We start from the raw sequence: 23,056 nt of genomic DNA, 5'->3' as shown, positions 1-23,056 counted from the left end.
GCCATGTGACATTTCTTCTTTTGATGTATAAAGTAAAACCGGTGTTCATCTTGAAACTGGAAGGATAAGTCACCCCTACTGAGAGGAACATGATACCTGAATGTCTTAAAGCCATTTGCTAAGGCAAGAATTAATTATAAGCCCAGAGAGAGCTGTCCAATTTTCTTACAGTAGCAAGCAATTGAGTCAGGATGTAAGTCTGGTTCCCTGACCTGCAGCCACTTATCTCTGAACAGCAGCTTTGGGCTTTTAAAGTTAGGGTTTAAAATTCTGCCAAGATCCATTACATCCTCATGTAATCCTTCGTTGCAAATCCTTTCCAGGGCAGAGGTAATTTTGGGGAGTCCCCTGGAGTTACGAGATTTCTTTGTATGTGGAAATAGCATCCATGTACTGTCCTGTGATGGAACTGCAGTAGGCCCCATGACTAGTGAAGAACCATCGTGTGTACAGAGGGCAAAAAGCTGTTTCTTCCCTTTCCTTTGGCAGGAAGAAATACTTTATCAGCTGTGGTGGGAAATCTTGGATGGTCTATCAAAATGTAATGGTCTATCTATCATCTAATTCCAACCTTCCCTCCTTTCTWTAGGGACACCATCCACTAAACCAGGTGGCTCAAAGCCCTATCCAGCCTGGCCTTGAGCACTTCCAGGGATGCAGCATCCACAGCTTCTCTGAGCAACCTGCTCCACTGCCTCCCATCCCCACATACCTAATCTAAACCTGCCCTCTTTCACTTTAGAACCATTCTCCCTTGTCTTATGAAACAATGGGTGTGTTTTGAGTTGTTGCATGAAAACACCCTGAAATGCGAGACAAAAAATCATTCTCAGAGTGATARCAGCTAAAATTTTTCCATTCTGAAGCTCAACAGGGAGTGTGAGAGTGGCAAAAGGGAACTGTGCCCCTCTCCTCCCGTTTGTCACAGGCGGTGACAGCCGAAGCCGACGTGATCGGAAAGATGTGGATGGACTACAACCGTATTTAGGATCTTTGCAAGAAAAAAACAACGTTTATTGAACGTAAAACGGATCAATACCGGAGACACCGGGCGGAGTCGTTCACGGCCGGCCCACCCCGGCGCCGGGCGGGCATCACGGCGGGGGCGGGGCCGCGCGAGGCGCTTCCTGCCCCGCCCCGCCCCGCGTCCTCGGGAGCGGCGCGTGCGCTCTGGCAGGGGCACCCGAGGGCGAAGGGGTTCGGCCATGGCGGCCTCCATGATCTGCAGCCGGGTGTCGGCCGGGCTGAGGGGTAGCGGTCTCCGCGCCTCGCTGGGTTCTGCTGCGGGGAAGGTAGCGACCGCTCGGGAGCGGGGGCAGGCTGGGTTGGGGCTGAGGCACGGCCGGGCCGGCTGGGGTCGCGGTCGCTCCCTGCGGAGTGCTGGCGAGAGGAGCGTCCGTCATCCCACTCCCTCCGCCGTCATGCCCTGCCCTGTGGTGGGGCTGGCAGCTCTGTGCTCACCTTTGGCCTACGGCCCCCGCAGCTGCTGTTCTTGCTTGTGACAAGTCTTCCCGGCGTGGTTCCCTTTCCCCTCCTTTTCAGCTCTCTCCTCCCCTGTCTTGCTTGGAAATCCCAGTGTTTCCATCTCCGCCGTCACCTTGCTCCTAGGAGGGGTCGGGCTGTGCCAGTTAAATTCTTCTTCCAGCTCGCACCTCGCCAGCCTCAACCCTTGCTTCCTGTGAATGCCATTCGGGGGTGCGGACTTGTTTTTGGCTGCGCAGCCCTGTGAAGCGGTGACACGAAGACGCTCGGGAGGCTGCAGTGTGTGACACGGTGTGTGACGCTCGCTGCGACTTTCTCCTTCTGCCGCGTACCGGGAAAGGTCGCGGTGAGTGCCCCTCTCGTGTTACACGCAGCCTCCCGTGGCCGACCGGTCACTCAGCGCCTCTCCCCTTGGGGTCGTGCCAAGGAAAGGGCCTCCTGCTTGGAGAAGGAATCCTTTGGAGGCTGCATAGGCCCTGTCGATTTGCTAGCTTGGAATGCTGTAGTAAAGCTCACGTGTCGTCTGCTTGCTTCCTTTATTTGAAGTGAAATGAAACCTTAAAGATACAGCTTGTTCAAAACTTCCTAATACAGGGTGATTTTTGCAGTACTTGTGTCAATGGTACATACAAAACAAACTTTAATTTATTTTTTTAGTATCTATGTTTCTTTTGTCGTTATATTCACCATTAATCTTTTGATGCTCGTCTATGTTAATRGATTAGCTAAATTCAGTAGGTTTTCTGTTTTGTGTGTATATAAAAATAAGGTCTTGTTTGCATATAGTGAAATACAAAAAATGCAGCAAATATTTTTGTTTTCCAGTTGTTAATTTTTGTGTTACAGAATGCTTACAAAATTCATTGAGTTTCTTTTCCTTACAGATATTTTGTCAAAGTTCTTAAATGCTAACTAGGGATTTAACTGACGGGATTTTTAACCCTGCCAGTCCTTGTCAGTGCTAGCAGCTTCACCAGCTCTTTGCCCCTGCCCAATAAAACCTCACAAAATCAAATACCAAACCTGATATGAATGACTGATGTGGAAGAGTAGGATTAAGTGTTCAGGTGTTGGCATTGGTACGCTAAAGTATACTTGTTTAATATGTAGGCTTCTTTTAACCTAAACAAAGAGGGCAGTTTTTCACAACAGTCATTTTCTTTTTTTTTCCTTTTTATTCTTCAGGTACTTGCTGGAAGTCCAGGAATACTCAATAAGCATGGGTTCCAGGTGCAACAACAGCAACAGAGGAGGCTATCACTCCATGAATACCTGAGCATGGGACTGTTGAAGGAGGCTGGCATTTCTGTTCCACATGGAGTGGTTGCCAATACGCCAGATGAAGCTTACAAAATAGCAAAAGAAATAGGTATATTAAAAAGAACATAKGCAAATAGGCATGGGATTGATACAAGATGTAGCTGTTTTTTCTGTCTTTCTTGGTAAGACATTGCTTGGAATTCTGAATATACCTCCTTTTTAAGAGAGCATTCTCTGTGAAGCAACTTTCTTGTTAAGAAGGAATAGTCAGGTATAAATTAGGTCAGGTATAATTAGGTCAGTATAAATTAGTCAGGTATTTGCTTAGACTAATTTAACTACTTAAACTTCTTTGAGATGAGTAATACTCTACTCTGTGCAAATCCTGGATTTCTCTCTACTTATGGCAAAGTTAGAGGTAGTCTCATGTGAAGAGCTCCAGTGGTGGTGTCAGGATCTCATGTAGACAGAAGATGCAGAACATACTTTAGGCTACAAAAGATGAGTAAAATCCTTTTCTTTGTGAGTGTGCTTTTCTGGCAAAACACAGCTACTTCATGCAGGAGGGGAGTTTTTTGATAGCTTGTAGTTATATGCAGAATTCCTGGCTTTTTGATGAAAAAGTATCCTATCTCATTTGCCTGATGTTTAAATACTTGATTTAGRATTGAGATTTAAATTTGTGCTTGACTGCCAATTGACCTCTATACCTATTATCTGTCCTAGTAAATTTTTTTGGTGTTACTTGGATTTAATATGGATGTCAGCTTCTATTGTGTAAGGCATTAATAGGTGGGGTTTTTTGATTGGTTGGTTAATTTGTTTGAGGTTTTTTCTTAGTTTAAAGTTTAGGATTTTTTTTTTCTTCCCTGGAAAAACATAGCAGGCTTGTCACACAGTTTTGGTGAACGACACTGGTTGTTGTATTCCTCTCTTCTATGCAAATAYTCAAATCTCTATTCACTTCCAGATGGATACATTTGTAGTCCTTCCTGAAGTTATAGGTTTTGTTGGATTCATTTCAGTTTCATGTATAGATTTAATGTGAGAAATGAGAGCTGAAAAGAAAAGATAATTTTTCATGTAGAGCAAGTTATGTTTCTTAGTAATGCAGAAAAGAATTGAAAAGCTGYTTTTCCTTCAGACATGATGTCCCAGAAATTCAGGTGTTGTTTGCCTACCCTCTTTATCTTGTTTCTGTTAGAGACTATATGATACAAAATTATAATAATTTCATTAATGTGAAAGGGAATTGCTGAAGTACTTCTGAGAATGGTGGAAATTTCACAACCTTCCTTTCTGTTAAGGGCAAGCTTGTAGCATGATTAAAACTTCCCAAATCAGGCCTCTTTGCTCTGCTTTAATATCTGCACAGATATTGCTGGAGGAAAATGAAAGAACCTTTGTCTATGGCTCTTTAATCAATAACTTGGAAACCTGTAGGTCAGGGTTCGCTTGTTTCGTTCTTGTTCTGAGAGGGCTCCTGCAGCAGTGTGGGTATGTTTGGCTGCTGGTTTATAGCTCCGTGTCATCCCCTTGACGTCATAGGTATGCCTCTCATCTGTATGGGAGTATGGGATTCTGGGTAATTTCTTGGGGATCTGAAGACTGTTGATCTAAAGTTGTGAAGTGTATGAGTTGGCATCCTTTAGTGAAGGAATTCAGGGCTTCTGGTTGTCAGCCAAATACTTTGTTGAAGTTAGTGTGTGTTCAATGCTATTGGCCTTCTTTGGTACTTGAGATGAGGAAGGGAAAATTTCCCAAAATGACAACACACGCTGAAGGAGCTTGAGCTTTTGAGGCATTGCTCAACTATGTTCAGAGCTCATTCTGAGTGGTGACATTATTCTTTGCTCCAGTGTTTTGGATTTCTTTTTTTTTGTAGGCATTTACCTGTTAGTATTCATTTAGTACTTAAAAAAAATCAAAACACAAACCAAACAAATCTATCAGAATGAAAAAATTCTCATTTTTGGACCACATGCTCATTGTTTTTTTTTTGTTGTATAGGAGGAGTTGCCAGTAGGTATGAAATTATTTTTTGTTTCTTTTTATATGTGAAACTGTTTTATCCAATGCTTACAATGACAGTTGGTAATACTCTTTGCTCAGTTTCCCTAGTGCTGATCCACATGTTCCTGGTAAATTTTCACAGCAGATTACTGACTAAAGGTTGAGTTTGGCATTGTATTTCTTCCCTTTTGCAAATACTTCACTTGGAAATGGGTAACTTTTTATCGCAATTTACATCAAATGTAAACTTCTCATTAACAGAGATGATCATAGTTTAGCTGTGSCTGTAGCTAAATCAGTGTTACGTGAGCATCTTGCTTAAATTTTGAAAAAATTGAGCTGATTAAATTCTGTTCCATAGTGTTGATAAGAGAGTTGATTGCCTTCAAGTTTATGGTTTGCTCTTAGCTGTGTGTGCCAGTGCTGATTGAGAAGCTGATATGTTTTGTATCAAGGACATGACTAATGAACCTGAAGACTATTTAGTGAACAGATACTTGATCAGTGTGATAGCAGATAGCTCAGCAGAACACACTATTTGAAATGAAGAACATTGCTGTTTGTTATTATACACTTCCATAGGTGCTGTGTATTGTTGAAACTCAAGTTTTGATGCTTCCTAACACCTTCCTCTGGTAACAGGTGTGTGCAAAGCAGTCATGTATTGTATACTTGTAGCAAAGTGTGGGGTTTTTTAATAGCGTATATATCTATTCGTGATGATTTGAGAATAAAACTTTTTAAGACATTAATATCTTCAAGCAGCTTTTGTGTTCTGGTGGTTTTGTTGGGTTTTGAGGTTGTGAATCCTGCAGCTTTATGTACATGGCAGACTGTCAGATTTTAGTGAATATAAAGCTGTACAAAATAGGAGGTGCTGAGAGACTGAGTGCAAAGCATTTCACTTTTCTACATCAGAGTTCTTGAAAGGAGACTGAAAGCTCATGAAATCAAGTCTGCTACTTTTGCTGTTGCGGTTTAAGAGGTCTAGTGCAGCTTCATGTCKGTGTGGTTTCTAAAGAGTGTTTTGGTTATGTTTTCTGCAGAATAACTGCAGTAATTGGTTTGGCTGTATTCCTGTTGACAGTTCTGTGATTAATRGATGGTTTTTTCAGGCCTTTTAAATGGTTTTCAATGTGACTAAAACCTTTTAAGTACTTTTCAGTATTATTTATTTTTCCATCTGATACTTAAACATACAACCTGTATCTGTTAAAAAGAAAACTTTTAAAAAATAATGTATAAACCTGGGTACATTTATAAGTAGAAGTTTTGATTTCAGGCCTTATTTAATCAGAAATCAGAGTTTAGTACAATATGTGCAATTATTTTCTTAGGTTAAGTGCTGTTTTTTCTTTATTAGCTCTTCAAAAGAGGTATTCCAGACACTGTGGCAAAAAGCTGGGATGATTTTTTCCTTAGTGTGTGCCACACCCTCCTTAGCTGTCTGATTTAAGATTTTAGGGTTTTCTATTCTGTGTCATAGTGAAAACTCATGTTTGTCATACTTCGGTTTGCAGCATTTTTTTGGTGGTTTTGCCATTATCAGTTTTCTTTGTTGGTCAATTATCAGCCTATGTTACCTGATGTATTTTAGGTTGTCTGACACTCCAGAGCCTTTATTCAGTTGCTCTAGGACATGGATGGTGATCTAAGGCGTCAAACTTAAGCAGAAATCCCACAGGTGGTAAAAAAATCATGCAGTTATGTTCCTACTTACCTGGTCAAAATATCTAGGTAATCAGCATAGTTTTGGAACCAAACATTTACTTACATTCTGGCAAATTTTTGTTTTTTTGGCATCTTAATCTTTTATTTTGCTTCAGCCTTCACTTTCTTCTGTAGCACTTAATTCCTTTGAAATTAAAATATCAAAACATATTCTTGATGGTAATTCATTAATTAAAATAAACTTGTCTAACCAGCACATTCAGATTTTGACCTCTGTATTTTAATTGCTTGACTTAAGCTGTTGCCAAAACCACACCTATCTTGTGAGCTGATGATGAACTTGATGAAGTTGATTAATATCAGCATATACTTGTGTACAGAATACTTTATTATAGCAAAAAGTCTTATTCAGTCCCCTAACTGGTATGTCCTTTCAGTGAAGGTATGATGATTTCTGGCAAACAATTATTTCAGTAATTGTACTTTTGATTTGCATGCAATAAGTCTTCTAACACTAAAAAGCTTCAAATGCTGAGAAATGTAATTTTGAAATTAAAATTTCTGGTCACTATACTTAGTAATGAAATGCAGACAGTGTACTCTGAAGAGATTCTCTGTTCTGTTGACAGAATTAGGGTCAGCATAYTATTTATGTTGACATCTCTGTCGTTAGTTACAAACCCATGTTTTCCTAATGCCAGTAAATACACCTATATTGTTTAAACTTAGTTTTTATTGTATCCATGCAACAAGAAGAAATTAGCTTATCTTATAAACGGTGGCTACTTTTTCTGGTACAAGAAATACGGACTGAGGCAAAAGTTACAAGTCCCTGTCTCTCCCAGGATAAGTTTGCAATTGAATGCTAGTTGAAAACTTGATTGACACTTGTGTTGCTAACCTGTCACTGCCTTTTACTGTTGTCTGTCTTGTCAGAATAGATTAGGCTTACATGGCTGTTCTGAAGGTGTCTATAATATGTGGAAAGCAGTACTCCTGCTACAGTTAGTATTGGGCAGAGAAATGGAAATTAATGTGATWTGACAAAAGTCAGAATGGAAACTTGTAAAGCAGAGCATTTTACTGAGGCTTATCTGCTGTAAGCATTGGACTTTCCACTTGCGCAGGAAACTTCAGAGATACAGTGGAACAGTGACCCTTCTTGCCTCTTAATAATCTTATTAGGAGATTGTGTTTTACATGGATGTCTTTCTGCTTGCCTGCATGCGTTGATCTTTCTCCCAGTTTGAAAGCTTAGGTTATAGAATCAGAAATTATTCCTTCCAGTAAATAAATATTAGTGTTGATAGAAGTGAAGATTGTTTTGTTTACTGACTGTATAACTCTTTCTCTGTTTAGTAATAAATGATTGGTAAAGGTGAAACATGTAGTTATTAGTGTATAGATTTTTGTTGTCCTGTTTTTGTAAGTCAGTATTCTGATTTCAGACACCTGTTCTCTCTGGGATATCTACTTTTAATTTTCCAAGCATTTCCTGACTTTTTCAGGCTATTTTACTTACATGTGCTTTTAGGGCTGACTGCCATTAACATTGAAATGTGATGTGTACCAAATGCTTGTTCTGAGATCTGTTCACTGGCCTGTAGCTTGCTTGCCCAGTAGCTCTGCTGGTGTTCTAGTGCCCTGTGTTAAGGCTTTACAGTTTGTTGCTACTGCTGAAAGCTGAAGTCCTGCTCACTGAAATTCCTGTGTGCATGTGTTTGTCTCATGGTGCAAGAGTCTGCAGAAGCACTGTCTGCTGGATGAGCTTTTGGCTTCATGGAATCACTGTTCTGATATGCTTCAAGGCATGATAATGCAAATGCTTCTACTGGCACAAGAAATCAGGCTGGAGTGGAAAGCTGAAGGTTGGAGGCAGGATGGGACTTCTGTAGTGGTGTCTTTGCTGGCATAAACTTTGTGTGGGTATGTACTCTAGGCAGATGCGTCTATTTTTCATTGCAGCACAAGCCTTGCAGTCTTTCAAAGCCATGTAAGCAAAAAAAAAAAAAAAAAAAACAAGGGCACAGCTGTTGATACTGAGTAGAAGACTATGGTAGCTGCTGGTTTACAATTTTTTTTTCTTGGGTTACTATCAGCAGTTCTTTGTTGTTTCAGATTGTATGACACTGCTGAAACTGGAACTATGCAGATATGGTGTGTGACCAAACACTTCTGTCCTGCAGTTTTAGAGCAATTTTAGATAGGAGCTATGGGAAAAAATGTTTATTGAACAATAAACTTCCTGCATGATGGGTCAACTTATGGTTTTCTTGGGACATACTGTCTTAAATTTTGTTTCAAGTATGTCTGTGCAGCTTGATTGCTTGTAAGCATAGCTGGTGAAATAAACCTTGAACTTGCTTATGCAATCAAGCAGCTAGTTTGCCATGCTAGAGGAAAACAATTTACAGATAATTAGTAATCTGTTCATTTAATGAGTCAGTTGTTGCATAAGGGTTAGTCCAATGATATTATGGCCAAAACTGATTATGAAAAATTAAAAGTTGTTTTYTTATGCTCTTTTGGATGTCTGTATGTTGACAAAATATAGTAATGCATAACATTTTCAAGAAATCTCTTCCAGGATCAGGGCTGTAGTGCATTTAGCCCACTAGTCTGCTTAAGAACAAAAGAACATACTATTTAGGTTAATTGTTAGCCTGCCTATTTTCTACATTACCCCTCATTTCCCTTCAGCATTCATATTTGTTGTCTTAAGAATATCAGAGAGAATATCTCTGCCCAGTTCCTTTTGGCTCTTTTTTTCTTTCTTCATCTCTCCTGGCAGGCTTCCTTATATTTTGTGTAAAGAAGGGTCTGTTTTTCTTGCACCTTTTTAAAACTGACTTCCCTTGGTAGATGGCATTTGGTCTTGGCTGGTGTATAGGAGAAACCAGAATGAGCGATGTACATGTAATTGTGTGTTCTTGCTCTGTCCATCACAGGTATGGCTGAAGACCGTAATGATGTTCTTGCTTTCTTTTCCGTTGATAGATTTAAGGGTGTGCTAGGGTAATTTCTTGTAAGGGAATGTGTTAATTGCAGTGGTCATCTTAGTAACCAATTTACTTTTATGCCCAGAGCTAAATATGATGTTCCAGCTGAGATCTTACCAGAGCTTTAGTTGGGTTCTTGTTTTGACTTGTTCAAATTCTGGTGTTTGTTGCTAGGAGGAATAATTGCTGCAAACAAGGTGCCTATGGGTGAACTTCATGGCTTTTCTGAAAAGTTCTCTGTAGTAGCAGCTTTTTATCTTCTTTCTTAGTGTAGGAGATGGAAAACAAGCTTTGTACTTGAAGTAATTGCTTAAGGGTTGTCTTGTGTGACTTCTATAAAGTCTATTAACTTGATTGCCTGTAAAAAATAATTATCTTCAGGAACCAAATGAAATATTAGAATTACAGACTGTAGTAGATCACCATATACTTGTGTGTTTATAATCTTGGTGCTTCTTATGCAAAAGAACTTTAAAATCATGTGTGAATTCAGAGGTCTGTTGTTAGGTAGACATTCAACAGGTAAAATCCGCAAATTGCTGATTGGGAGGAGTAACTTGATTGTTCTGTTTATTGCTACTCTAGCTTGTGATACTGTTCAAGTTTGGTTTCACCTATCCACGCAGGACACAGGTCAAAGTAGGAATCAACATGACGTTACTGTCCATCATAACCTTCATTGGTATGTGTAGGTGGCTAGTTTTGCATGAGTGCTATAATTTTTCGTAGGCATTTCCATGGTTCCCTTTTAACAACCAAGGGAGCAGCAAGTTCTTTTTTTGCTTGGAAAGATCAGTGGCTCAGCTAATGGTGGCATGAGAAAAGAGGGGATGTGTTGAGCAAATGTGTGTGGGGCAATTCTTAACATCTTGCAGTCTAGCTGCTGTCTGTACTCTCTGTAAGTGAACTTGAATAATAACTGAACACTTCAGGTTTTCTCCCTTATCACCCTAAATTACTTGATGAACTCTTTTTCTTTGCTTTATTGTCTTTCAGTCACAAATCAAAATAGCCCTGTTAATTTTCATTATATTCTCATGCTTTACTTTTTAAACCCAAATGCCCAGTCTTCCCTACTTAGAAGAATTTTTGTAAAGGACTTTTAAACAGTTACTTTGCCTGCTCTGGGAAAAATAGTGTTTGTTTAGGCCTCTGACTTCTGCAATGCACTCAAGCTTATGCATTAGTGCTCTGCTGGATGGAAGCCAGAGTGGACCTGGCAAGCTGACTTGGGTGAGTGCTATAGTTACTGCTCTATCATTGCTGGGAAGATAGTGGTTACAGAAACAGGATATTTGAAGTTGTCTTGCATTATGGTGTGTCAGATACTCTGTTTCATCTTGTTAATTATCTGTGAGCTCTCAACTATTTCATACTGGGTGCTTAATAATCTGTGATTCCAACATGTGTTAAAGATGTATSAGAACACCAGCGTTTTTAGATACTGACTCACCAAGGTTTGTTCAGAGAGCAGCCTAAAGCTGCAATTTGTGGATTATTTGAGATTTTTTGAATAATCTGTGTGAGTTACTATATAGTTTTCGATTCACATGTTTGTGTTTTGAATGGTGGGCGTGGAGAAGGGGGGATAAAATTAAACCAACCTTTGTTATTTCACCTGTAGCAATTTGTTTTAGCAATCACAGATGACAAATTTTTGTGTTTTCTTTCATTCTAGGTTCAAAGGATCTTGTGGTAAAAGCGCAGGTTTTAGCTGGTGGTAGAGGAAAAGGAACATTTGAAGGTGGCCTCAAAGGAGGAGTCAAAATAGTTTTTTCGTAAGTTCTTTCTAAGTTATCCAACCAAATGGAAAAACTTCAACGTTTCACATTATGGATTGAACCTATTGCTTTCTTTAAAACCAGTGTTTTAATTATTAACCTTAAAATTACAAAAATTAGATAAGACTGTTTTAATGGTACTTCTGTTTTTATAGCAGTTTCTTGGTCACATTCTGAGCTTCTTTTATTCTAGTCCAGAAGAAGCAAAAGATATCTCCTCCCAAATGATTGGAAAGAAGTTGTTTACCAAGCAGACAGGAGAGAAGGGCAGGATATGCAATCAAGTATTTATCTGTGAGCGCAGATATCCCAGGAGAGAATACTATTTTGCAATAACAATGGAAAGGTCTTTTCAAGTGAGTAATATTAGATATAGAAGTCAGCTAATTAATTTGTTAGAACTGAATTTTTTTTAAAAAAATGAACAAAACTGTTTACTGTTCACTTGTTTTTGAAAATCAGAAGCATACAAGCTAATTTTTGTTTTCTAGTGTATCTGACTATAAGATTGCCTTTTTTTTAATGGTTTGTAAATGTAATGCTGCAGCTTAAATTTACAGAATAATAAATGAGTATTGGTAGCCTCAGCTGAAGTTCAATCACATGGGCAAAGGGGAGATGGATAGAATAAGGGAGTGATTTCCATTTTGGCTTTAATTTGCATTTGCCTACCAGATATGCAATTTAGTTTAAAAATACAGCTATGTGTGTGCATGTGAGCATGTACACTCTATTTTTGAGTGTCAGAAACAAGATAAATAAAAACATTGTGGAAGAGCAAATGGCCCTGCATAAATTGAACATCCTTTTTCTCCGATGTGTGAAGGTTCCTAGAAGTGTACTGGTGTGTCCCTTGATTTTGAAAGTACTGGTAGCTTTCTTATGCTAATACACTTCAGGAATGGGTAAGAAGATTTTGGCCTAGAGGTCTGTCTTCAGAGCTTTCAGGAAAATGAAAGCCAGTCTTCTCTGCATGTACGGACTGTATGTGTGGGTATGTAGTTTTTTAGGGTACAATTCGAATGTGGTTCCTGAAATGTGTCAGTGTTTTCTGACAGATGGGGATTCTATTTGGAACATAGAATGTGAATTGCTAAATAACTTTAATGAAGCCAGGGTAAAATAGATCTTGGAACTTTATTTTCTGAAGCTCAGAAAAACTGGGTTTGATCTGTTCATGTGCTTAGGAGTTTGCAGTGGTACTGGTTTTGGGAATTAGAGGAGTATCTTTGGCACAAAATAGTATTTTATGGAGTAATGAGAAACTATTTTTTTTTTGGTAGCAGTATTAGGAATTAAACAATGTATTTTTCCTTTTTCTTCCTTGCTAGTTTTTTTTTTATGAGAAAGTATCAGCTGTGTTGAATTATGTGACTTGGGCAGCTCCATTGTGATGTGTGCTGTAATAGAGAGGGAACAGTCTAATGTTACCATATGCACCACAAGGTGGCATTAAAGTGCTGTAAAGACTGAAAATTATGTAAGGAATAAGCAAGGATGCTTATGGAAATAAAATTTACTGTAACTGATTTAAGCAAATTAGATAAAGAAGGGAACCGTGTTTCATGACTTATTTTTGCTCTTTTATAAAAATAAATCTTATTTGCATAAATTGAGCTTACTGGTTGGGTTGTTGTCTATTGATAGGGTAGTGCTTTGTTTTTACTGCTGACTTTGTAAGTCATGTTTGTAGATGTGCTTGTAATTACTGTAACTTGTATAGGATGCTTAGGGTGAGGAAATGCCTTTCAAAAGAAGGAAGTGTGAAGTTTGAATAGCACACAGTGTTTATTCCTGATGTTGTTGCAAGCCGCTTCCTTTGAGGAGGGGAAGAATGACTAAAGTAGTCAGCTGAAACTGAAACTTTATGACTTGGATACTACTCACCAGCAGGGGTTTGTGTTTTAAGCAAAACTGTTCACTTTAGTCGATTCTATAGAACCATGAGTTATTTTATGATCAGTTTGTAGCTTACTGACAGTTCAAGATAAGAATATCCAGAAATGTTCATTGAGTTGAACCTTGCTGCTACATGCAGGATGATTTGCCAGCTATATATTTCCATTTGGAAGGATGGTAATGGGAGGGGAGTGGTGTGGTTATCAAGCATGTTTTCTGTACCAGGATCACGTTTTCTATAATTAGTTGTCAACAGTTATAAGTCTGTTTAATCTTTAGAATTCTGTTGATAGGAAGTGCTGCAATAGTACACCCATGGTCATAATCCATGCATGCGTGGTGGTAAGGGAAGATTGATTGAGGAGATCATGTCTTTACTGTGGACTGGAGGAGAGATTTTTATGTTCCATAGTAGTGAGTCCTTGCTGTTTTTGTTGAGATTTAGACAGCTTTTTTTTAAATAAAAAACAACCTCAGCTGCAAATGCTATCCATTCTGATTTCTTATTTTCTTTTATTAAGGAATAATTGAGTGCTGTTTTGTTTTGCTATGACTTACTTTCTGTGAAGGCTGTAGTTCGTGCATGTTGTGATCCTACTGAATGGGTATGGTTTGCAGTAATTTATCAGTAAGTTCTGCAGACCTCCATTTGTCCTTGGAGAAACTAATAAATAAATTATTTGATTTTTTGTAGGATAAATAGAGAAGGTGGAGGTGAGAAGGTGATTCTTTTTCTAATGACAACCTAAAAAATAAAATTTGTGGGATTATGAAGTTGAATCTTTCTATCAGAGTTAAAAACTAGTATGTCTGTGTTAATTGCTTTGCTGCTGCTTTGTAAAGGAAACTTTTCTTTGTTAAGAGTGGGCCTAACAAACCCCTTAATATTTGGAAAGTATTATTAAAAGATTTTGTATGGATGTATTGAGTAGATAATAGCACTCTCTTCAGAGCGTACAGGAAAAATGCCCAAATTAAAAAAAAAAAATCCAACAAAAAAGGTTTTATTGCTGTGAAGTATCTTGTGGGAAGAACAAGTTTCAATAGTATTGTATAAAATTACTTACACTTGTTTTCTTCCGTTTTTTTTCTAGGGTCCTGTGCTGATAGGCAGCTCTCAGGGGGGTGTTAATATTGAAGATGTTGCTGCAGAGAATCCTGAGGCAATAATTAAGGAACCCATTGATATAGTAGAAGGCATAAAGAAGGAGCAAGCTGTTAGGGTAATCATTAATGTGGGAAAGTACACATTACTGAGGATGGGAGGGTTGCTTCTACTTTTTGTAAAGAGTATGTGCATTCAACCTGTTGTCTTAAAACCTTGTTTGAAACAGGTTTTTACTAGATATTTAAATATTTTCAAGTAAGTCAAAGTAAATTCRATTGCATGGCAGTACTTAATCTGTCTTTTATACAGCTGTGTAAAGGCATATCGTGATACACTTTTATTAGCTCTTTTTTAGGATAAGTGCAGTGTTCTGTATTGAAAACAATCTGTTCAAGCCTAAGAGTTACTTTTTTTCCTCCCAGGTAGACAGGGCAGTTCTACATCTACAAATTCAATTGACTCTGAAATAATAGCTGAATTGAGGCACCCCTAACAAGAGCTAACCAATAACCATTCTTTTACTTTCAGCTTGCCCAGAAAATGGGATTTCCTCCTAATCTGGTGGATGAAGCAGCTGAAAATATGATCAAATTATATAATCTTTTTCTGAAATATGATGCTACCATGATAGAAATTAATCCTATGGTGGAAGATGCATCAGGAGTTGGTAATGTTTCATATTCATACTCTTCATGTAACATCTTAACATTTTTGTAGATCTTGGTTGCTTTGTGCTGCTAAAACTTCAGCTGTATACAGCAAGAGGAGTTAGTATTAACATGGTATATTGAAAAATGAATTTAGTAAAGCATATAAATTTGAGAATCTAAATATAGTAGAAATCTGCTCTTAATTGCTAAGTAGGGTCTTAAGTTTACGTAACTTGCTTTTTACTTTTAAATTTTTTTAATAAAGAGCACATCTACCCAGGATAAGGCATTCCTGGAAATCAGTTTTTTTCAAAATTCGTGAACTGAAACTTGAGTCATCTCATGTATCTAAAATTGGTACTGTAGAGGTAGCCAGAATAGTWGCACCTTCTAGAAATTTCCTGCCTTTACGACTCAGGCATTAGAATAACTGATAGAGTGTGATATATTAAAAAGCTGTTGGAGTTTAAGTAATATCTTGATGTTTATCAGGTTTTTAGTATATCCAATTGCAGAATAGTTATTTAATGTTCAATCACAGCCAATTCCCCTCTACATAAAAGAAGGCAGTAGAMAGTATTTGTACTTGAACTCAGATAAAACAGTTTGAAATTTAAACATGAATGTAATTCTTTCATCAAAGTGTGTAACTATTGTTACACTGTTAATGGGATGGTTTTTTTGTGKTTTTTTTTAATAGTGTTTAAACGATCAGTGTAGAACAGTCTCTCCCATCTGTTTCTTTTGTCTTGTCATTTTTATATCATTTGCACTGAGGGATAGGAATGAAGTGATACTTTTGTACAGACAGAAACTTAATTCTTATGTAAAGAATACTGTAGGTTTTCCCCTTGCTAAATCTGAGTTTACTTCCGTGTGTTTTTTCCTGACACTCATTCTTCCGACTCAGACACTTTTTCATGGTGTTTCTATGTACTTACATTCCTGCACACACATTATATATATTTATTCTAAAAGCAAAAACTAAGATGGATTGAAAAACCTCAAACCAGACACCTTCTGTAGGGAATGATTTTACATTAATTGCTTGTGGTGGTGTATCCCCCCTGCTCTTTTCCATGCTGCAGTGTAATGTGAGAAAGCATAATTTGCCCAGATTTATCAAACAACTTGTTGTAAGCACTTTTGGGTTTAGAGTTTCTCAATARATAGCTATCTTCCCTTTTTATGCATAACTGATTACATGGGGAAACTGGAAAGAACCTTGTATTTATTGGCAGTGCTAAGTGTATCTTTTTAGCAAAACTTTGTGTTTGGACTGCATTAATCTAGCTGCCAAGTTTGACTTAACATTCGTGTAGCAGTTAAGTTGTTATTCTAATAATAAATGATGGTTAGTAGTGGTGTTTTTTTTCTCTTTCAGTGATGTGTATGGATGCAAAGATAAACTTCGACAGCAATTCAGCCTATCGTCAGAAGAAGATCTTTGATATGCAAGATTGGACACAGGAAGACGAAAGAGACAAGGATGCTGCAAAAGCAGATCTCAACTATATAGGATTGGATGGAAACATAGGCTGCTTAGGTGTGTACTATTTAATGAATTTTGAATGATCTGATTGATTTATGAACTGAATTCCTAAATGTTATCTTTATTCTTATATAGTCAATGGTGCTGGTTTAGCTATGGCCACAATGGATATAATTAAACTTCACGGCGGAACTCCAGCAAACTTCCTTGATGTTGGTGGTGGTGCTACAGTGCAGCAAGTGACAGAAGCCTTTAAGCTTATTACCTCTGATAAAAAGGTGAGGGGAGAATTGGCATATCAAGGTCCTACACAGTGGTAAAACAGGCTGTGTTTTGGAAGACAACGCTTAGTGCATGTTCTCCAGAAAACATATTCTTATAAGCACAGAAGTAGAAAGATAGAAGATGGAAATCTTAGCTTAATCTTGGTGCAGATGAAGGAGGACTGAAAATCTATTGATTTTTTTTTTACCTTTTTAAATAGGTTTCTTGGCTGTGTGCTGAGTAGACAGTTTTGCGTCTTCTGGTTGAAGTTTCAGCTATAGTTGAATCTTTCCAGAAATCCTGGAATCAGAAACTCCCACTGTCTGCTGTTTGAACAGAAAGCAGTATTCAGATGGGTTTCCACTTTTTTTCTCCTTTTGGACCTGTTTTGCAGCTTGATCTGTGTTGTGCATAGAGTTGTAGATATGAATTTTTGCTATGCTGTGCGCAAACAGGTTTCTAAGATACTGATTGTATGTAATATAAGATAAAATAACTTTGTAAGAGGTTTGGAAGGACATTAATGTTTATCGTATTAAACGTTTATCAGGAATGCTTGAATAATATTAAAATAATAAATTGGTTGAAACTAGAGGAAGAGCTTTTCACAAAAGTAATGTGAGGACTGGGCTGAAGGTCTACATAAAAATGCTTATCCCAGTGGGAACTTGGCCATTTGAGACTTTTTAAAAACAAAAGAAAATTATTAAAAAAGGGATAACTGTAAAAGGTGGGGATGACTTCTGAGACCTGCTGATGGTATCCTATTTTTGCACCAGAATTTTGTGTACCTCTTTCTCGTCTTTGGAAAGGGCCAGAAACAAATAGTGAGTGATGTTCCAGAGGAGTTTAGTCTCTTTCTAATTGGAAAGACTTATGATCAAATGCAGGGTCTGTAACACCCTCCAAGAGTGTTGTAGAATCATTGAATCGGTCTCAAAGAATGAGACCTTTAAAATTGAAACCAGCCATAAATCTAACAATTCCCAGTCCTGCACTAAATCGTGTCCCTAGGCACCATGTCTACAAGTCTTTTCAATACCTTCAGGGTTGGTGACTCAACCACTTCCCTGAGCAGCCTGGGCCAATGATCGGCAACCCTTTTGGGGATGAATTTTTTTCCAATATCCAATCTTAAAACTGCCCTGGTACAACTTGAAGCCATTTCCTATTGCCTTACACTCGTTGCTTGGGCAGAGAGACTGAGCCCCACCTTGCTGTATCCTTTCAGGCAATTGCAGAGAGCAGTAAGATCCCCTCCTGAGCCTGCTTTTCTCCTGGCTGAACAACCCCAGCTCCATCAGCCCTTTCTCAAAAGATTTGTTCTTTCTTCACATTTTTAGAGCAAATTGAGGGAACAGAGAGGGACATAGCCACAGAGGACCTGAATTACAGAGGGAAGAAACAAGAATCTGAGGGTTGCTGATTTAAAACAAATTTTTGCAGTGCAGATTCTCTGCTGATGCACAGAGGGTGTCCAAACAGACTTCTTAATATAACTTTTCCTTTCTGCCTTCTTTCAATTGCTCACTGTTATATCAAAAAACAGTGACTGGCGATGGGAATAGTTCTGGTGCTGAAACATAAAGAGCAGTGCAGCCCACTGGTGTCATGGACTGTGCTCGGAGTTCAGTTCAGGGATTGTTTGAAATAGCCTTCTGGGGTGCCAGTCTAAGTTGCCCATTATCTGGAGCAAGAACAGTATCACACAGATGAGCTAGTCTAATTGCAAGGTAATGGGAGCCAAATTGCTGTTTATGAAGCAGTTGCACAGGAATGTTCTGTCAAGTTGTGCTAGGGCTGTCTACCCATTTTGTCTCTTGCTTTGTTTCATCTTTCACCTCTGACTGTGGTTCTTTTTACTCTTCCTTTCCGCCACTTGAGTAGGAAAAAGACTTCCCTTAACTTCCAGCTTAATCCTCCTGAATAAAATTGCAAGAGAAATATACATAAACGTATAAATATGTGAATAAAATGTATTTCACGTAGCTTAACTCTAAGCATGCTAGCTTTTAAATAAACCAGGTGAACAGCATCTTGTGTATGAGTTTTTAAATTTCCTGTGCCATTTAGCTTCTTCAGTACGTGGAGATACATGGTGTGGGGGGGTATCTCTGCTGGAATACTGTTAGAAATTGAAAGATAAATAGTTGACAAATTTAGTTTCTGTAAGTAACTGCTCTGCTGTATGTCACTTTGTAGAACTGTACTTTTGTTGCCGATGTTCTCTAGAACAGAAATGTTCTGTCTTTTGCAGAGTCCCGTAATAGACTTAAAGAGCTTGAATTATCCTTAGGCTGAAGGCTGTGTGCTGCTTTCATGTGATGTGCCTCTGGCCATTTTTAATGTGAATATTGTCATTAATTCTGTAGGTACTGGCTATTCTGGTAAATATTTTTGGCGGCATTATGAGATGCGATGTTATAGCACAAGGCATCGTTATGGCAGTAAAGGATTTGGACCTAAAAATCCCTATTGTGGTACGGTTGCAAGGTGAGTATTCTTCATATATATTGGAATATCTTTCTGGCTGATTGACAGGTGTTATTGAGCTTATGCATTGTGTAGCAAGTTGCCTGTGAGKTGAAGTCAACGGAGAAATAAAGCAAACATTGAATTTAGGTGGTGAGAATTGGTGAGTTAATAAAAAGAGACTTCCTGCTTTTTAACTACTAATGTTGTTTTCTAGATTTATTCACTAACTTCTGGAACACGCTTCCTAGAAACATGAGACTATTAGTAGTAGTAGTATAAGTAGTAGTAATACCCTCCTGTTCATTAAGAGTGGCATTTTATCTGTTTCTTAAGGTACACGAGTTGATGATGCCAAAGCTTTAATAACAGCTAGTGGCCTCAAAATCCTTGCATGTGATGACTTGGATGAAGCTGCAAAAATGGTAAGATAGCTGGTTATGAATATTCTTTTCAGAACATAGCATCTGTTGCAGAGTATTGAAAAGTCAAAACTCCATTCAGTCAACTAAAGGTAGCTTAGGATAAATTCCAGTGCCAGTTGTTACCCGTGTCTGAAACAAATATTTTACATGTTAATAACTACATAGTTGTCTGAAACAAATATTTTACACGTTAATAACAACATAGTTTGTCAGGGGAGCAGCTATGCAATCAGAAGCTATTAAACCCAAAAACCAAAATCAGATCAGTGATTAGGTCAGCCACTCCCCTTGGCAGGGGAATGGCTAAGAGCTTAACTTTATTAATTTCAAGCAAAATACAGTGTAATGCTTCCTTTTATAGACCACTGTATTACAGAGTGAATGATTTAAAACTATAGTTGATCATCATGTTGCCTCATAAGATAATTATGTACTCAGATGTTCAGATACACTGATTTGAGGGTGGATGTGTGTGTGTTGCTTTGCTTTGTTTGTGGAAAAGAAAGTTGTACTGGAATGTATAGCAAAAAATCAGAAGATATGGGATGGGTTTTGAGTCATGGGGAAACTTACAAATCTAAGAACCACTTACTCAGTTAGCATTTCATTCTAAGCAGGAAAGCATTCAGAGAGATTTAGAGTTGTTATGCAGGAGAAGATGAGGCTCCTTAAGGTATCAAAATAAGATCCAGAAATGCTTACAACAAAAACTGAGAGGAAATAGCTTCTAATTATATAGAATCTCTTGTGAGTGGCCACATGAACACTTCCCAAAAAAACAAGGTGACACATAAAATTTAAAACTTTTAGCATTTTATCAAGGTACTTAATTTAAAACAAGAAGCAGACTTTTTTTAACTCTCTGAGATATTTTCTAGAAGACTTGATTATCTTTCATTTATGAGTGATTGAGAAGTATGGAGCTAAATTATAATCCCACTCCTAATCCTCTCTAGTATATTATTGATGATTCCCTGGTATCACTTTGTTTAAAAAGATTGATCCAGCTCAGTCAAGTTAGGATTGTTTTCAAATTAAATCTTTATTTTCTGTTTTTCAGGTGGTGAAGCTGTCTGAAATAGTAAGCTTAGCAAAACAAGCTCAGGTGGATGTTAAATTTCAGCTGCCAATTTGATCTGGGAAATGTCATGCCAGTGTCTAACATGTTCTCTGAAATACTGTGTTCTGTGGGAAATTTTTAATTTTTCTTTTGTGTGGAGGTTATGATTGACAGGCGCAGAAACTGAAGCATCTGGTCTTCAATATTAACATTCAGAATGGTCAGAATTCTTGTAAAAGTGTGTATTGCTGAAATTTAGTCTTTCTTAGTTGTTATTCTCAAGCCTCCAGCTTCTGCTGCAGAATGTCACTTTCAATATACTTCTGCTTTGTCCAAAGTAAAGCTTCTGGTTGAAACACAATTATTCTGAACAAATTTTTAAGTTACTTTACTTGTAAATTTGTATTAGCCTTGTTTAAAAATAAATATGACTGGATTATCTAGTTGTCCATGTGGAGAAATGTATTGAAACGGTATTTTATGTTGGAGACATTTGTACTTACTTACATGAGCAAACCAATCATTATTTATGAACAGATGCATTTGAACGTGATCAGAAATATTTTTAGAGGTCCTTCACTGAGRTGGCTGGTAACTCTTCTGGACAACGTGTTAAATCACTACAAAATATACTGTAGCATTTAGATTTTCACAATTTCTGGTCCTCACGAAAAAAGCATTGTGTAGTTTTATATACAAACAAGCATTTACCAAGCTTCAAAGAGACAGGATAAATAGAGAATTAAAATGTCTATTGTACATCGCTAATAAAATTGTACATTAATAAAATATCTCCCAAAACTTCTAATGTCTTTTTTATATGTTACCTTTTTGATAAATTGCATAGAGTCAGGGATTAAGCCATAATTTAAGATAGCAAACTAAAACCTTTTTAGGAATAAGGTTATAGTGCCACAAACATTAATTTTTTTCTTCCCTGAAATGGACTGTGTGATTAAAACCATGTGAACTGTTGTTGAAAGGCATGGACATATATCATGCCTGAAACATCTTGCTAAAATGTAACTCATCTCTACACAAACAATTGTGCAGGAAATTGATGCTTTTTGGAGAAATACTTCTACTAACAAATAACCATTAATTTTTGTCATCTTACTTGATTTTCATATTACCTTGAACTTGGAACTTGGATAGTGACCCATTTACTGTTTAGTTTCTGAATCAGCACTCATTTTTTGTTCATATTTTGTAGGTTTTTTGTATAAAATATTATTTTCATGRTTAATGATAGTGTAGTTTTATCTGGAAATAATGAAACCACCTCTGTGGTGGTATTTCAGAATGGGAAATCATACAATTACAAGCTAACGACTTTAAAGGATTATGTGAAATGTGGGAAAGTCAATTATGGTTATGAAGAAACGGGGTATTAAATGAAAAAATATGCTAGGATAGTGTATTTCAGGGTTTTTTGTTTTTTTTTTTGCAGTAGTAAAGAAAATCAGGAATTAAACTCTCTCTGAATCTAAAGAGTATTATTTTTGATCTCAGTTGTTCTCTCACAAGTGAATACTGTGTGCTATTGATACAGCATGCTAAATTGGGCTTGTGGGTATGCTTGGAATTGCTTTTATTGAGCAGCCTTGAATTGCAGAGATAACTAGTTTGAATAAATCTGTTAAGCGTTGAATGATTTAGAGAATATAATTAATTTTTAGCCTGTGGGTTTGCTTCTACCTTTTTTTTTTTTTTTTAGTTTGAAATCTTTGTGAACTGCTAGTGTTAAACGGAAATGGTCTTTTGGTCTTTTCACACAAATCTGTAGTGTAATGGAGGCAAAACTAGATCCTGCTGTTGATCCAGAATTTGCTTATACACTATTTGAATTGTTAAATGTACTTGAGTAGGGGAGAGGGAGCCAAGGCAAAGCCATGTCCATCTTTGAGAGGAATGTAAAATACTGACATGCTCAGTAATGTATTTACAAGTAGCAGGCTTCTCAAAGCAACGTTTTGCCATTAAAGTATTTCTAAAGCCTGTAGAATTCCTTTAACAATGGTTGTAGAATGGGTGTGGGGTAGGATGATGGCAGCATAGAATTTCCTGACTGGGATGTTCAGAATGTACCAAGTCACTTCTAAGGCTAAAATAGTCTGTAGACTATAAGATAGTTGGTTAAAGTTATTTCAGCAAGGCTTTATAATCCAGACGCTACCTAATTTGACAAAACGGAATTTCCCTTTGGAATCGGTGGTGTGTGAAGGGCTGTGGATGCTGTTACTGACAGGATGGGAGACATGGGAGGAATGTGACCAGGATGGCACTGTTCCAAAGATGGGTCTAGAAACATGCTTTCTTGTTATTTCATGTGGTGAATGAACAGTATTAGTGATTGATTTGTGTTAAGTATCTTGAAACTAAACAGGCATATGGAGGTTGCTGTAATTAAGGTATAAGAGTGCTATGGGACCTTTTAATTGCGTGTATGTTTTTTGCTTAAATCAAAGCATGTTGCAACC

At 37.6% G+C, this 23,056-nt stretch overlaps 1 protein-coding gene and 1 long non-coding RNA gene across 2 annotated transcripts; one reads left to right on the top strand and one right to left on the bottom strand.

The window, feature by feature from the left end:
* Window positions 1-983: 983 nt before the first annotated feature.
* LOC130574248 (uncharacterized) lies at window positions 984-2,000 on the bottom strand. The gene is made up of 2 exons (XR_008965401.1): window positions 1,462-2,000; window positions 984-1,380 (listed from the first exon to the last, which is right to left on the bottom strand). It is a non-coding gene; the product is annotated as an uncharacterized LOC130574248 (long non-coding RNA).
* On the top strand, window positions 1,143-21,990 carry SUCLA2 (succinate-CoA ligase ADP-forming subunit beta). The gene is made up of 11 exons (XM_057367342.1): window positions 1,143-1,292; window positions 2,668-2,851; window positions 11,104-11,203; window positions 11,400-11,562; window positions 14,200-14,328; window positions 14,742-14,880; window positions 16,248-16,409; window positions 16,491-16,633; window positions 18,992-19,112; window positions 19,428-19,516; window positions 20,577-21,990. The coding sequence occupies exons 1-11, from the start codon at window positions 1,206-1,208 to the stop codon at window positions 20,649-20,651; spliced, it is 1,392 nt and encodes a 463-aa protein (XP_057223325.1). The 5' UTR covers window positions 1,143-1,205; the 3' UTR covers window positions 20,652-21,990.
* The last annotated feature ends 1,066 nt before the right edge of the window (window positions 21,991-23,056 follow it).

The sequence above is a fragment of the Malurus melanocephalus genome, unplaced genomic scaffold (assembly GCF_030028575.1).
Source record: "Malurus melanocephalus ecotype Western Australia unplaced genomic scaffold, MMel_1.1 scaffold_78, whole genome shotgun sequence".
Taxonomy (NCBI): domain Eukaryota; kingdom Metazoa; phylum Chordata; class Aves; order Passeriformes; family Maluridae; genus Malurus; species Malurus melanocephalus.
Note: the sequence above shows the minus strand (reverse complement) of the source record. Positions and strands in the feature narration are given on the sequence as shown.

Coding starts and splice junctions, on each gene's coding strand:
- SUCLA2 (XM_057367342.1), top strand. CDS start 1,206: ATGGCGGCCTCCATGATCTGCAGCCGGGTGTCGGCCGGGCTGAGGGGT. Junction 11,563..14,199: donor CAATGGAAAGGTCTTTTCAA/GTGAGTAATATT, acceptor TTTTTTTTCTAG/GGTCCTGTGCTGATAGGCAG. Junction 19,517..20,576: donor TGGATGAAGCTGCAAAAATG/GTAAGATAGCTG, acceptor TCTGTTTTTCAG/GTGGTGAAGCTGTCTGAAAT.